Genomic DNA, 15,629 nt, shown 5'->3' on the forward strand with positions numbered 1-15,629 from the left:
TTATCATTCCCTTCCCCACTTCCGCTCCCTCTCTCTCTCTATCCTCTCTCTCGCTATCTGTCTCTCCCTCTCTATGTGTGTGTGTCTCTCTGTCTCGCTCTCTCTGTCTTCTCCTCAACTTCCTCTCTCTAAATCTTTCTCACCCTCTCTCCTTCCCTCTCTTACTTGCGTGAATACCATTGTGTGACAGAGGCTCTCTTTCTCTCTCTCTATCTTTCTCTCTCTCTCTCTCTCTGTCCCCCCGTGGTATGACCTCTGCACCATATTCTCGGAGGTAAACACAGGAAGTGCTTTTGAGGAACTGGACCGTCTTCCTCCCGACGGCTCTACGCTGGGTCTCTTCCATTTGTCCGTGTTTGTTGTCTTTGTGCAATTGCTTCAGGTTTTAATGTAGTCAGCGGAAGTCGCCGCTAGGTGCTGGCTGGCTGGATTGTGTCGGCTCGCGGGCCTTTTTGGTGCCATATTGTGCTATGTTGTCGTACAGCAACTTATTATTATTTTTGCATACTATTTTTCTCGATCTCTTTCTCTTCCGTTCATCAGGAGGTGAGCGCTCTGGAATGCGAGATCCAACTGCTGAAGAACCTCCACCACGAGCGCATCGTCCAGTACTACGGCTGCCTGAAGGATCACAACGAGAAGACCCTCACCATCTTCATGGAGTACATGCCCGGGGTGAGTGTCTCAGCGCTACCCCGGGGGCCGGGGGGAAGGGGTGTTAAAGGGTTCAGCTCAGGGCTTGACTCTTCGTTCTTGGACTCTGGTTACGGTAAACACGCTGTGTGCTCTTTGTATGTAGTGGCCGCGCTCTCCGGAGGACGGAATGTAAACTCGGCGCTTCCTGTCTCGCAGGGTTCAGTCAAAGACCAGCTGAAGGCCTACGGGGCGCTGACGGAGAACGTGACCCGGAAGTACACACGGCAGATCCTGGAGGGCATGTCCTACCTTCACAGCAACATGATTGTCCACAGGGACATCAAAGGTGCCGCTATCAGCTCACTGTTATCATAGTGAAAAGTAGTAAAGGCTGATAACAGCTAAGATATGTGACTCTGCGCCACAACACTTTGGACTCGCAGTTTAAGAATGCGAGGATCGCGACCGGTTGGTCGAGAGCCACGTGGCGAGGATTGCGATTGGCCGGGTTAAGAACCGTATGAACCTTTTCCCACCGCGCAGGTGCCAACATTCTGCGGGATTCGGCGGGAAATGTGAAGCTGGGAGATTTCGGCGCCAGCAAGAGGCTGCAGACCATCTGCATGTCTGGCACCGGCATTCGCTCGGTCACCGGCACGCCGTACTGGATGAGCCCGGAGGTCATCAGCGGGGAGGGCTACGGCAGGAAGGCTGACGTCTGGTAAGATGGAGGGAGACCGGGGGGTTGTTTTTTTTTAGAGAGAGGCGCTCTCACGCCCGCGGTCTCTCGTAGGTGCATCTGCGATTCGGTTTGTTGACGATAGCGAAGCTTGGAGTTTACCCTGATTTGTCAGGTGTTGACTTATGCTCTTCTAAGGAGATTTTATGAGCAGGTTTATTCCTTGGATGCAGGGAAAGTGAGCCTCTATTATGGCTAGACTACTGGAATTTAAAGGCAGGGGAAATAGCTAAAAGAGGAAAAATACTTTCTTTGATGGGGGAAAAACTATTTTTAAAAGGAAAAGTGCTATATTTAACTGAGGCACTAGAAGGACGGCCACGCTCCCACGCACAGAGCCTGAAAGTTGGGCAGGCCCACCTGCTGCCCAGGGATTCCCCTGTGAAATCTGATTGGGTGGCATCCCGTCAGGGCGTGGGATGTGATTGGGCAAGATCCAGCCAGCCAGCCCACTAGCTCATGGCGGATTCGGAATGTTCCGAGTTCTCGGTTCCCTCGGGGAAACCGGGCCAGGAGCGTCAGCAGGAGGCTCCACGCTCCCCCTTAGCCCCTCGTGCTGCCCCCTGCTATGTCCCCGCTAAGTCCAGAGGAGGCCTCCTCCGGCCAGCAAGAGCACAGTTTAATTGTCAACAGTGCAGAGAGGGGAAAAGGGAAAAAGTTTCCACCAAAACATTCCAGTGGAGCCTGAGAGCAGATCAGCAGAGACCTGCACAGATGACCTGTAAAAGCAGCCCTTTGTTTTTGATCTCAGTGTGTGTGAGAGAGATGTTTCCATTTATTTCAACTAGGCCATTTTGTTTTGTAAGCTAAAGCGTCACAGAGGTCAGAAAACATGTTGCGCTGATTAGTGATAAGCCTTGTATTCCTCAAGGAACGAAGAAGATTAAGTAAATAAGTAAATACGTAAGTAAGTAAGTAAGTAAGTAAGCAAATAAATAAGTACGTAAGTAAATAAGTAAGTAAGTAAGTAAGCAAATAAATAAGTACGTAAGTAAATAAGTAAGTAAGTAAGTAAGTAGGTAGGCTTTCACACACACAAGGAATTTGCTTTGGACTGTTGGTGCCCAACACTAAATAGACAACAGCAGACAAGGTGCAAGGACAAAACAGGACGGTGCAGAAGCCCAGTCAGTGCACTGAGCCCGTGTGTGTGGTTCTGGTTCTGTCCCTCCCCAGGAGCCTGGGATGCACGGTGGTGGAGATGCTGACGGAGAAGCCGCCCTGGGCCGAGTACGAGGCCATGGCGGCCATCTTTAAGATCGCCACCCAGCCCACCAACCCGCTGCTGCCGTCGCACACCTCGGAGCACACGCGCGACTTCATCCACCGCATCTTCGTGGAGGCCAAGCACCGGCCCAGCGCCGAGGAGCTGCTCCGACACTCCTTCTCCCAGATCCTGTGCTGAGGGGGGGGAAGGGGAGGGGGGGGGCTCTGCGCCGGACCTCAGGACCCAAAATGGACACCCGGCGTCCGTGACCCGACGCCACAACGTTCCCCTCCTCCGGGAGTCTAAACCAGAGACGCCGCGCCTTCAGACTCTCAAGGCTCTCAAGCCTTGTCCTTGAACCTCGTCACATGATCCTGGAGCCTCGCTCCGTTCTTCCTATTGATGACAATCACGGTCCGTGTGTTGCCTTGACAACCCTCGCCAGGGCTGTATTTTTGTCTGATTGCATTCTCCCACCAGGGGGCGCCACATGACAGATTACTCTCCACTGAGCAGACTGGCATGGAGGAGCGAAACCAGTGCCTCAACATGGACTGTGGCTACAGTGTTCTTTGGAGGAAACAAACACACACACACACACACACTCCAAGCGCATGACTTGGACACCAGGAGGGGATCGGATCCTGTACAGATTGTGTATTTTTAAACAGCACCAAAGTTTCCACCCATGCGTTTACCTCCTCTTTAGATGGGCTGTTAGCTGAGGCCTCGTCCGTCAGCTTGCGCTGAGCAGCACTGCCAGACTGTATAAACGAGCCAGACCTTCCTCACCGCCTCGCAGCGCCTGGACCTGCCTGGCCTCCCTGGACCTGCCTGGCCTCCCTGGACCTACCTTCCCTCCCTGGACCTACCTTCCCTCCCTGGACCTACCTTCCCTCCCTGGACCTACCTTCCCTCCCTGGACCTGCCTGGCCTCCCTGGACCTACCTTCCCTCCCTGGACCTGCCTGGCCTCCCTGGACCTGCCTTCCCTCCCTGGACCTACCTTCCCTCCCTGGACCTACCTTCCCTCCCTGGACCTACCTTCCCTCCCTGGACCTACCTTCCCTCCCTGGACCTGCCTTCCCTCCCTGGACCTGCCTGGCCTCCCTGGACCTGCCTTCCCTCCCTGGACCTGCCTTGCCTCCCTGGACCTGCCTGGCCTCCCTGGACCTGCCTTGCCTCCCTGGACCTGCCTTCCCTCCCTGGACCTACCTTCCCTCCCTGGACCTACCTTCCCTCCCTGGACCTACCTTCCCTCCCTGGACCTGCCTTCCCTCCCTGGACCTGCCTTCCCTCCCTGGACCTGCCTTCCCTCCCTGGACCTGCCTTCCCTCCTTGGACCTGCCTGGCCTCCCTGGACCTGCCTGGCCTCCCTGGACCTGCCTGGCCTCCCTGGACCTGCCTTCCCTCCCTGGACCTGCCTTGCCTCCCTGGACCTGCCTGGCCTCCCTGGACCTGCCTTGCCTCGCTGAAGCCCTTTGATGCAGTGTTAGTGAGAATGGACGTTGTAACTCTCTTCTACTTCTGTCCCTGATGTTGTTTATGGCTCAAAACCAGTCTCAGATGCCCCTCGACCTCATGTTTACCATTACAGATAGTGATGATAACGATGCCTTATTACCCTACTGGGCTACCAATAGTGTTTGTTGCTCCATAGATTGTGCCAAAGAAAATGTGATGTGAGGTTCAATCACGAAGGGGCTTCAAGTAAAGAGACAATACAATGAGACTACAGTAATGATATTGTTGGCTACTTACTGACTGACAAGTTACAATTCTAATGCCTTATGTTGAATGTGTTTTACCATTGGCTTCACATGTCAGTATACTGTCCATGTGGTCAGGGTTGCTGAAGCCCAACCTCAACCCTGCCTGGGAACTCTCTGATTTAGGATTAATTTGAGTCGGATGCACTTTTTTGGAAAATGAATGTCATTGGTTCCTTTGCTCTTTACCAAATTTCCTTTTTTTTTTTTTTTTTACTTTAAATGTGAAATTTCTTTCACTTTTATTTATATCCCTGTGTTCATCCAATTTGATTTTTATATACAAATATATATGTATAAATATATTTTTTATATATTGACTCTAGACTATTTGAAATCTAATGATGCTTTTAGGTATATCACAAAAATGATGCCGTTAAAAGTGATAAATTGTTAAAGCAGCTGGTTTTGCATAGATTACAAAATTGGGGTTTGTAAGAGAACAACTGGGTGGAAATGAGCTCTGGCTGTCTCATTTGGTCTCTGTACTCTGATGTTCTAGTCATGATATGTTTAAACTATATCGCTTTGTAACCCATCAGCTATACAGTCTTGAAAACGTTCTTTCAGACTTGTCTTAACAAGGCCGCAAACGAGGAATTGCATTACAAACAACTCAAGCATTTATGAGCTAGTATTTACATGAGTGTAGATGTTGCATGAATGTTGCTGTCTGACATTTTGCCGCTAGTTTAGAGCTCCTAGGAACTGAGTCTGGAGGGTAGGGTGTGTGAGAAGGGTGTGTGAGAAGGGTGTGTGAGACAGCCAGTACAGTGTGAGTGGATCATGTAGAAGTCAGAGGCCAGTGTTCCACCCAGAATGACGACTTTGTTTATTCCAGGGTTCAGGTGGCTATTGTGTCTGGGCCCCACGACACTCTTAGAAAAGGGCTTGGTAATGTTTCACGCTGGTCTGGTTTGAAATAATTATCTTACCCTTTTTTTTGGCTCCTAAATATATTAGGATCCAATGGATATCATGTTGCTGCTAAATGCTAAAGGCAGCTAAAATCAGTTCAGTATTGGAAGTGGCCTGTTATCAGAAAGGAGCCCAAAATTTGAAAGAACCCTGGGGTAAGCAAATGAATATGAGCTAGTTGTTTAGAGATATAAATGTATAAATGATTATGTATCATGACAGGACTTGCAGTGCAAAGTCCAGTGTATCAAATTTATTTACGAGGAAAAGAACAGTATGTTTAAGTTTTTTATATATTGTTGATTGCCTACTTTCAAAAGCAAATAAATTGTTTTTGTCTTTGGTCTTAAAGTTGGCTATCCTGTCGTTTCAAGTCCCGGCTTCTAGGCCGGTCTGTCTGGGTGACACAAGGTTGGCCTAGCCTAGCGTGTCCGGGCTTTGGGTCAGAGCAGCCGACAGGTTTGGACCCGGTCAATTAAAGAAAAGAACATGTTGTTGAATAGAGCTCATTGTTGGGACTAAGAAACAACAAGATATATGCTTCTTTCTCTCCCTCTCTCTCTCTCCTTTTCTCTCCCTCTCTCTCTCTCTCTCTCTTACTCCCTCTCTCTAGCTCTGACACATGGGGAAAAGAGATATGCAAACCTATGTGGCCATAAGATGGAGGACAGGACAGCTTTTACTAAACAAAGGTTCCATTTATTGGACTAGGGTGCAATAAGGATAGATGGTAGGCTACATGTTGGTTTATTGCTTTGTTTTCCAGCTGCTTCATACAGGCTGTCCTTTCTCTTTCTCAGTAGAGCCCAATTATTTTTTTAAAGCATTTATTAAATACTTGGTTTAGTGTCCCCAAACTCACTCCCAAAGCATCCACAAACTTTTTATGCAACAGTCATTTAGTCAAGCTGGTTTGGCAGGTGTCGGGACGTAGCCCGGTAGTGTGAGAGGCTGAAGACGGGAGAGCCAGGCATGCTGGAAAGAGTGGAGGCGGGGCCTAGCGTCAAACAGACATCTGTCCGGTTCCTGCCGCGTTTGGCATTCAAGTCCATATCGATGCTCTTTATTACTTCCCTGGGGCTGCCCCACCCCTCTCTCCTCACCCCATCTCTCCTCTCTCCTCCCTCTCTTGACTCCTTTTGTCCTCTGGGCCGCGGGGGGAATGCGACCTTTTCTTCTGGGCCTTTATTGTGTTCCAGGAAGCCTGGGGGGGCTGCCGCAGGAGCTTTGCCGTAGAGTGACCCCGGTTCTCTATTTTCTCCTGGCTCACTTTATCAACCTCCATTTTCCGGGAATGGCGTTAGCGGAATGGCGTCGGCTGCGGAGCATCAGTAACGGGATCAGTGTACAGTGAACAAAGTCTGTTGCTTTCATGGCACGGTTCAGTAGTCTGTCGGGTGTGCGTGTGTGTTTGCGCGGTGTGTGTTCGGGCTCTGTGTGGTATGCGGTTCAGACCGTGTGGTATGTCCCCGGGCCACCGGGCCCCCCGGTATTACTGCTGACAGGCAGACTGCGCCACCCGGGCTGGACCCCCCCCCCCCCCCCCCCCCCCGCTGCCCCCTCTTTGTGAGCGCGCTCTGTCTGGACCCGGCGGTGCTGAGTCATACGACCGGGCTGTCTGCCCCGGTTAAGCTCTCCGCTTCCTCTCTCCCCGCCCGTTCACTCCCCCGGTGCCCCCGGCAAGGGGGCTGGACCGCTGACCACTAACGCGCCCAGCGGAACGTCTCCATCGCTCCGTCCGTCACCGCTCCTCGCACTCGTTTCGGAAGCGAAAGGGGCCCGCGCGTCACCTCGAGGCGTCTTTTCGCCGATGTGCTTGTGTTTTGCGTGTGGTCGTCGCGGCGTGTGTGGGCCCGTCTTCCCCGACTTCATCTGGAATCAATGGAGTCTTTGTTGGCAGAGCTGTGAGGATGGGGACGTGAGGGAGGACTTAGGATGGAGCAGAGAGCTCGCTCCATCTCTCTACATGGGACCGAGCGAACATGGGGGGCAGGATAAGCGATGGTGCGGTAGGGGAGGGGCTTGAGGGCAGGAATGCGACCGTTTGCATACTGGGGTTGGCAGTGAGCGAAGAGGGAGGGGATTTACACAACGTGGCAGCCTATAAAAGGCCCGGACACTAAGTGGAGTGTTGCACAGTCAGGCAGAGCTGGCGGCCATGTTGTGTTGGCCCGACATCAGTCTGGCTTCCCAGCATTAAGATTCTGCTCTGCAGCAAGGAAAAGTCCCCATTCTCCTGCCTCCTGCAAATGAGATGTGCTCCTCACGTCAAACACATGAATCAGCGGTTTGACTTGGCCAGCGCCTGACTCTGAAACTACAAAAAGGGGAAGTCTTGGCCAAGAGTAGTGGTGTGGCCATCTCTCTCCCTCTCCCTCCCTCTCATACACCCCTCTCCCTCCTCTCTCTGTCTCTCTCTCACGCACACTCTCACACTCTTTCTCCATCTCTCTTTCTGTCTCTCTATCCCCCTCTTTCTCCCTCTCTCTCTCTCACATGCTTTCTCTCTCTCCCTCCGTCTCTTTCTTTGTCTCTCTCTCTATCCCCCCTCTTTCTACCTCTCTCTCAGGATATTTGTCCTCTGAGAGAAATTACCTCAGTGACCAGATCTGTGGCAACCACAATGACAGCCTCAGAAATCCAGGGGCCGATACAATTAGTGTCACCTTAATGAGGAGACCACACTGTTAAACCTTGAAGATGGAGCTTTTTAAAACAGCAACTCCCTGCCAGAAGTACAGTGGGCTCTCTCTGTTAAGCTCTATAAACAGGCACCAATTAGAATTCAAGTCACTTTTGTGTTGTTTTCTGCTCAAATAGCACACACTCCGTCTTTGGTCTGAAATGACAAAGGCTTGTTTTTACTGTCTCGCAGTCGCACTGTTTCCCACCTCCCTTGACTGCTGCTGGTAACAAGGAGAGTCTTGTTCAGAGGTTATGGATTTACTACCTGCTGGTGGGGGGGGAGGGGGGGGAGAGTTGGATTAGAGGGTTGAGGGAGGAGATTTTTGAATCTGATAGAGACGGGGACTGGTAGTTCACAGCTTGAGGGGGCGTGTGGTTGTCTGAGACCATTTGCTGTAAATCAAACACGGTATGAAATAGATTTTGACGGTATCTATACAATAATAGCGCTACCCTCAGCCTGGTCGCTGGCCTGTCTGTTTGTCTGTCCGTCCCTCAATCAGGACTTTCTTCGGACACCGTCGGCGTGACAGCGTTCATATTCGGCACGGATATCCACAGGGGTCCTGGACAGACCGTGGCAGAGATGGATTTTTTACCGTTTTGGAATTTGAACATAAAATACTGATCCAAGCTGCCAGCCAACAGAACAGCCGGATAGAACCCCGCCCCCAGCATTCCTACATATAGTATAATGGACTAAATGATCAATTATAATGGACTAAATGACCAATTACTGATTGCTCCAACGGTTATCAAGACTAGCAGATAAATTGATTGGATGGGCTGAGCTGGAGTTATAGCAGATGGACAGTATTTAGTTGGTGTCCAGAGTGCTCCAACGGGTATCAGAACTAGTAAAGTTTAATTTCCATACAATGATTTTTGTCATCGCTGACCGGTTGTGCCCATTGTCCCTTGGGAGACACAGGTTCCTGACTGTGAGACGGTTACTGTAGCTACACGGTCTCCAAAAACACAGTCTTCCAAAGAGAGGTCAGGAAAAGTTCAGCACAAGCGACTTGACGTAACTGGTGTCTGTGTTGCCATGACGATGGGGACCATGGATGGAGATGTTTTCGTCCTCAGTTATCCAGGTTCAGACCAGGTCCCCGGGGCCTCCTCCCAGGCAGCGAGGCCACCCATCCCTCCTCTGAAAGTCTCACTTTGTGTGTCTGTGTCTGTCTGTCTGTGTGTGTGTGTGTGTGTGTGTGTGCATGTGTGTGTCTGTCTGTGTGTGTGTGTTTGTGTGTGTGTGTGTGTTTGTGTGTGTGTGCGTGTGTGTCTGTCTGTCTGTGTGTGTATGTGTGTCTGTCTGTGTGTGTGTCTGTCTGTCTGTGTGTGTGCGTGTGCACGCATGTGTGTGTGTGTCTGTCTGTGTGTGTGTTCGAGCTCATGTGTGTGTGGCCCTAAGGAGGCCCCCAGTAACAGGCAGATGGACTGTACTATGCATCGTGTGCATCCATCGGTAGATTGGCAACGACTATGACATCATAGTAAATAAATCCAGGGGAACAAAGAGGCGGAGCTGAGAAAGAGGTGTGAAGCACAGGAGTTGATTCTGTTGGCTGCGGCCATGTGACAAGACAGAGTGTCGCCTGTAGACAGCTAAGCATGTGTTCTCAGACCTCCATCCCCCTTGTTCCCATGACGACAACGACTAGAAACATCAGGATTTCAGTCCTCTCTGGGATCATTTGAAAAGGTCAGCAGATAAACAACAGTGCTGAATAATAATGTCTGGCTCTCTGTTTTAGCCACTATAGGTTTAAATACAGGCGTTGCATCCAGCTAAAGATGGTGGGTGGAGAGGAAAGGATCTCATTCCTTCTCTCCCCTTTCAATCACACACTTTTAATCACACGCTTTCAATCACATGAAGAAGAAGAAGAATCACATGCTGTCTCCATCTGTGTTTGTGTGAGTGTGACAGTGTTAAAGAGGCCCAGGCCCTGTCACACAAAATCGTATTCATGCAAGTAAGACAGAGAGCGAGAGAGAAGAGAGAGAGAAGAGAAGACAGGGAGGGAGAAAGAGAGAGAGAGAGAGATGGCCGGGTACACGTTTGTAGCTGAGTGGACGAGCAAAACAGTCCCTGGCACCCTGGTTTTGAGTGTCACATCGCCAGCCCTCCTCTTCGTCCCTCTTTGTGTCCTATTCACTGCCCCCCTCCCTCCCATCTGCCCCTCCCTGGGGACTCGGGGTGTGGGGGGGAGCAGGGGGGGGCGGCTGCCTCTATAAAAGGCCTGTGTTCGCCTTGACCAGGCTTCATTCCCCCCGCCATGGAGAGCCAGAGAGTCCAGTCGTCTTACAGGAAGCGTTTCGGACCCCAGGGCGGCGGCGTGGGCGTGGGGGGCGGGGTCCGGATCAGCAGCCTGACCTCCGGCCGCCTGTCCCTGAGCCCTGGCCGCCCCCTGCTGAGCTACTCCGCCCCGGCGTCCCGTCTCTCCCTGGGCTCGCTCGGCGACCGGCTGGACTTCTCGGCCGACTCGCTGCTGAAGGCCCAGTACCGGGAGACGCGTAGCAACGAGAAGGCGGAGATGATGGGCCTGAACGACCGCTTCGCCAGCTTCATCGAGAAGGTGCGCTTCCTGGAGCAGCAGAACAAGGTGCTGGTGGCCGAGCTGAACCAGCTAAGGGGGAAGGAGCCGAGTCGCCTGGGGGACATCTACCAGGAGGAGCTGAGGGAGCTGCGCAGGCAGGTGGACGGCCTCGGCGCCGGAAAGGCCCGGATGGAGGTGGAGAGGGACAACCTGGCTTCAGACGTGGCCGTGCTCAAGCAGAGGTAGGAGGGGACGGTGGACTGACCGGTTGCTAACGACTTCGGCACAGCCGGGGTAGAGAGTGAGGTTCACATTTGAGATAACATTACTTTTTGTGCAGAGATATCTTCAGTTTTGCGAGATGATTTTCATGACTCGGTAAAAAGAGGTAATTCCGTAAAAATGCTTTGCCTTTCAGATCTAGGTTGCATTGGTGAAATGTAATTCCAAAAGCAGATAGCGTATTATGCTCAATCAGATTACTTTCATGTGGTTCATTATACGTTTTTTTGTGTGAATTTGGAACATTGTGTTCTGAGAGGGCTTTATTCGGGGGTGTCCCCGTTCTTTCAAACTTGATCCTGTCTGAACCCCCCTGCCCAGCAGCCATTGAATGAGCGTAGAGGAATGAGAGCAGCACAATAGCAGGCCCCTCCCCTCGGACGGAGCGGAGCAAGACAGATGTTCTCTTGTTGCCCCGTTCCCCCAGGGAACACTCAATCATACAACTGCATTATCTTTCAAATATATGGGTTTGTAGATTTATCCGCGGGGGTCATAGTGGTCGTTCATCTGTGGTTGATTGTGGCCTGCGGATGATGATTTGGAGGCGGAGTGTTAGAGGGGAGCATGTGGCGTCTACATCAGCCGCGTCTGTTCTCTGATTAACACACAGCTGCTAGACCCTCGGAGAGCAGAGCGTGAGCACTGATGGTCAGGGTGATGAAGGTTAAAGGTCAGCTTGTGCTTCCAGCTGGTTTATGACCCCACCAGAGGTACAGATGTTAATCTAACTTTGGGAGTGTGGGAATGCACATTTATGAGGCAGAGTGTGTGTGTGTGTGTGTGTGTGTGTGTGTGTGTGTGTGTGTGTGTGTGCGTGCGAAACTGATATTGTGTGCATGAACGGGTACGTGACTGAGTGAGAGTGCACATGTGGCCCCATAATTGTGCCTAAACTCCAGCCTATGGGAAAGGCAAATGGCTGATGGACAGGAGTAGACGGCCAATGATGTGCAAGCTCCTCAATCAGCTGTGCCCTGACCCCGCCCCCCAAACCGCTCCTACACAGCAAAGAGCACATTTTTCTCAGATGCATTAACCACATCACTGAACTGGACAGTAAACTGACTGTTTGTATTACAAGCACACAAGCTCTTTCATGTGATGGAGTGTAATCATTTGCAGCCCAAAGCAAACGTGTCATTTCTGTCTGTTATTATACCGTATACCGGACTGTTTCGTGTCCTGATTCTTTTCTAGCCAATATCCAGTCCCAGAGCCGCCCCCCTCCCCCCCCCCCCCCCACACACACACTCTCCTTCTCTGCTTCATGTCAGCCACTTCGACTTTTGTCTCTCCCTCAGGCTGAATGATGAAATCGGCCTCAGACAGGAAGCGGAGAACAATTTGAACGCCTTCAGACAGGTCAGCGTCTCCCAGTGCAATATGTCGGTTCCACATCATGATCTCTGGACGGCAGGTAGCCCAGTGGCTAGAGCGTCTGACTAGTGACCGAAAGGTTGCTGGTTCGACGCCGTTGTGCCCTTGAGCAAGGCACTTAACCCCAACACTAGCTCATAACTGAAAGTCACTTTGGATCATCTGTTAAATGGCTGTTTAATCCCTAAAATGCAATTTGTGCGCCTGGAAATCATATTTGTGCGTAGGACGTGGATGAAGCGGCTCTAAATCGCGTCCAGTTGGAGAGGAAGATCGACGCCGTGCACGATGAGATCGACTTCCTGAAGAAGATTCACGAGGAGGTGAGTTTCCCCTCACCTCCGCCCTGTGAGACTGAGACAGGTGGAAATTGACCTCACCGACTTCTTATTTTAACCCCTAATGACCTCTCTTTGACCCCCCCCCCCTCGGCAGGAGATGCGCGAGCTGCAGGAGCAGCTGATGACCCAGCAGGTTCACGTGGATCTGGACATGTCCAAGCCGGACCTGACCGCCGCTCTGAAGGACATCAGGGTCCAGTACGAGGTCATGGCCTCCTCCAATATGCAGGAGACAGAGGAATGGTACCGCTCCAAGGTAGGAATACCGTGGGCAGGCTAAGCAGTAGAGCTGGGTTAAAAAAAAAAAGATAAATCGATTCTGAATCGATTCTGAATCGAATGATTCAGAATCGATTCATGAATCCCAAAATCGATCTTTTATTTAATGAATGAATGAATAAATGAAGGAATGAATAGTTCATTCATTCATTCAATGATTCATTCATTCATTCATTTTTGGAAATCAGTATCGATACCCAGCCTTAGTATTGATGTGTTGCCTAACTTGGCAGTTATGTAATTAAGGTTACAGCTAAAAAAAAACAGGTTTTAATAACACTAACCGAATCGATATTGAATCGAATCGAATCGTGATAATCGATTCTGAGGCTTGTGAATCGGAATCGAATCGATTCTTGAAATTCGAATCAATACCCAGCACGACTAAGCAGTCCTCACTCCTCACTAATACGTTCACCTCGTGGACAAATTCACACATTTCCCTGTCCACACGCAAGCAAACACCGAACTATACTAGACAACATGCCAAGTGGTCAGGCGCCGTCGGCGAAACTCACTCACAGTAAACATTCCCTGCGTTCTAATAATCCTGTTTCGTCCCCCCCCCCCCCCCCCACCAAGTTCGCTGACCTGACCGACGCAGCGAAGCGGAACGCGGAGGCCCTGCGACAGGCCAAGCAGGAGGCCAACGAGCATCGCCGGCAAGTGCAAGTGCTGACCTGTGACGTGGAGGCCCTTCGCGGAACCGTGAGTGACCACGCAGATCGGAGCAGACCCAGATAGCAAGCGGATCTGGGCCATATACAGGCCAGATCTGGCCCTTGTGGCTTAGTTCTGGCCCATATATGGCCCAGAATCATTACACATCTGCTTGCTATCTGGGGAGTCGGCAGCGCGAAAGACCGTGAGAGACCGTGACCTACCTTGTCTCCTCCCCCTCCTCCTCCTCCTCCCCCCCCCCCCTCCTCCTCCTCCTCCCCCACCCCCCCCACTTCTTCCTCAGAACGAGTCCTTAGAACGTCAGCTGCGTGAGATGGAGGACCGGTTCGCCGTCGAGGCGTCCGGTTACCACGACACGGTGGGCCGTATGGAAGACGATATCCAGATGCTGAAAGAGGAGATGGCCAGACACCTGCAGGAGTACCAGGACCTGCTCAACGTCAAGATGGCCCTGGACATCGAGATCGCCACCTACAGGAAACTACTGGAGGGCGAGGAGAGCAGGTCAGGAAAATGGGGTGGGCGCGGGCGGGGCTGAAGGGAATTTATGGTAGAGCGGGCATTGTAAATTTCTAACTTGTAAATTTGTAATTTGGAAATTGAATATTATCTGTAGTAGCATTTCACTGTGACTGTACACCATAGGCTACATTAGCTTACATGTGACGAATAAAAGGAATCTTGAATCTTGAGAAAGGGGTTTGGATCAAATTATGTTTTTGATCAGGAGGGAAGGTAGGCTACTATAGCTGGTTGTCATGTGTTGATAGTGAAGTCCTCTCTTCCTGGTTCCCAGGATCACTGTCCCAATACAGAGTTTCTCCAATGTGCAGTTCAGAGGTGAGTAGGCCTATCGCACGTGGCATTTTAGATCATTTCACCTCACCTTTTATAACGGAAATCAATACACCGTTCCATGTTTGACCTAGGCCTATAACATTCCCACCTACTGGAAGAACTACTTTCCCCATGGTGGGAGGCTTCAGGCGTGTCTAAAGATCTATCTCCCTCCCTCCCTTCTCCCTCCAGAGACCAACTTGGACTCCCGACTCTCCCAGGAAGCCCATGTGAAGAGGAGTATCCTGGTGCGGACGGTGGAGACTCGCGATGGGGAGGTATGCCAGAAGACGACACCATAGACCGCTTTGTAAACCCGTACCACACAGTCACGCTGTGGCGGTGGGTGTGTTTTTCCTTGTACCTCCTGCTTAGCTCCACCAGGGGGCGACATAGTACGGTACATAGTGACAGTAGTAACAATAGACCAGACTCTCACAAACCCAGCGTACATAACTATCTTTCCCGCTGCTACATGATAATGGAACTGCGCGGGATTAGTCCCCGGTCAGCTGTTTGTAACCTTCTACTCTTTCTCCGCCTTTCAGATCATTAAAGAATCTACAGCCGAGCGGAAGGATCTGCCTTGATCCCCTCCTGAGGGACCCGCGTGGTTCTGGCTAGACCCGCCCCCCAGTCATGTTCAGAGGTTTTTGACTGGTTATGATTGTGACACATAGTTCTTTCTAGACTCCTCCCCCACCTCTCAAACCCGACCCCCCATCTCTGCTTCACCACTATCACACCCTCCCTCCCTACATCATCACTCATGCAAGGTCATCATAATGAAAAACATAACTGTCAAATACTTCTAGAACTTCTTCAATGTTCCATTGTAAGTGCAGTGTTCTTTTTTGTATGGAGTGTCTGTTAGCTAGATTTTTGTAACTCGATTTTAGGGATGGGAAGTTAGGGACGGCCCCAATTCCCTCTATGACCAGCATACAGCATGGTGGGAAACATTTGTTTTGTTTTGTTCTTAAGTCAGAGGCCAGACTGGTAAAAGTTTTTGTTCTTTTGGAGTATTTGCCAGAGAGGAGGCCTTGACAGGTAGTGATTATGTTCAGCTAGTACCAAGTGTGGGTGGGGGTCAGGCTGAAGCGATGGTATGTAGTTTATTTACTAGGGACAATGCAAATTTACATAGTTTCATCGCAAAATGACACTGATGTTCTGCATACGGAGATTATAGCTTTCGCTAGTTTCCAACTCCAATCCCTAGTTGGGCTTTTAAGGAAAGAATGTGTGTTTGACGTGTATGTGAAACGTGAGGATGGGAGTACAAGCGCTGGGGATAGCGGTAGTCAGGATGGGTCTTGGACGAGGAAGATGA

The 15,629-nt window shown here is 50.9% G+C and overlaps 2 protein-coding genes across 2 annotated transcripts in view; both read left to right on the plus strand.

Annotated features, from left to right (window-relative positions):
• Positions 1 to 2,780, plus strand: part of map3k3 (mitogen-activated protein kinase kinase kinase 3) — a gene marked incomplete at both ends in the record, with an annotated part of 8,798 nt that extends 6,018 nt beyond the window's left edge. The window contains 4 exons of the mRNA XM_084448447.1: positions 544 to 675; positions 853 to 982; positions 1,180 to 1,357; positions 2,552 to 2,780. Of these exons, the coding sequence (XP_084304573.1) occupies positions 544 to 675; positions 853 to 982; positions 1,180 to 1,357; positions 2,552 to 2,780 (669 nt within the window). The remainder of the gene's footprint in view (positions 1 to 543; positions 676 to 852; positions 983 to 1,179; positions 1,358 to 2,551) is intronic.
• Positions 2,781 to 10,235: 7,455 nt separating this feature from the next.
• gfap (glial fibrillary acidic protein) lies at positions 10,236 to 14,886 on the plus strand (the record flags this gene model as incomplete). The annotated part of the gene is made up of 9 exons (XM_084448932.1): positions 10,236 to 10,738; positions 12,083 to 12,143; positions 12,386 to 12,481; positions 12,594 to 12,755; positions 13,361 to 13,486; positions 13,743 to 13,963; positions 14,256 to 14,299; positions 14,489 to 14,574; positions 14,845 to 14,886. The coding sequence occupies 9 exons, from the start codon at positions 10,236 to 10,238 to the stop codon at positions 14,884 to 14,886; spliced, it is 1,341 nt and encodes a 446-aa protein (XP_084305058.1).
• Positions 14,887 to 15,629: the final 743 nt, after the last annotated feature.

The sequence above is a fragment of the Borostomias antarcticus genome, assembly GCF_949987555.1.
Source record: "Borostomias antarcticus genome assembly, chromosome: 14".
Lineage (NCBI taxonomy): Eukaryota > Metazoa > Chordata > Actinopteri > Stomiiformes > Stomiidae > Borostomias > Borostomias antarcticus.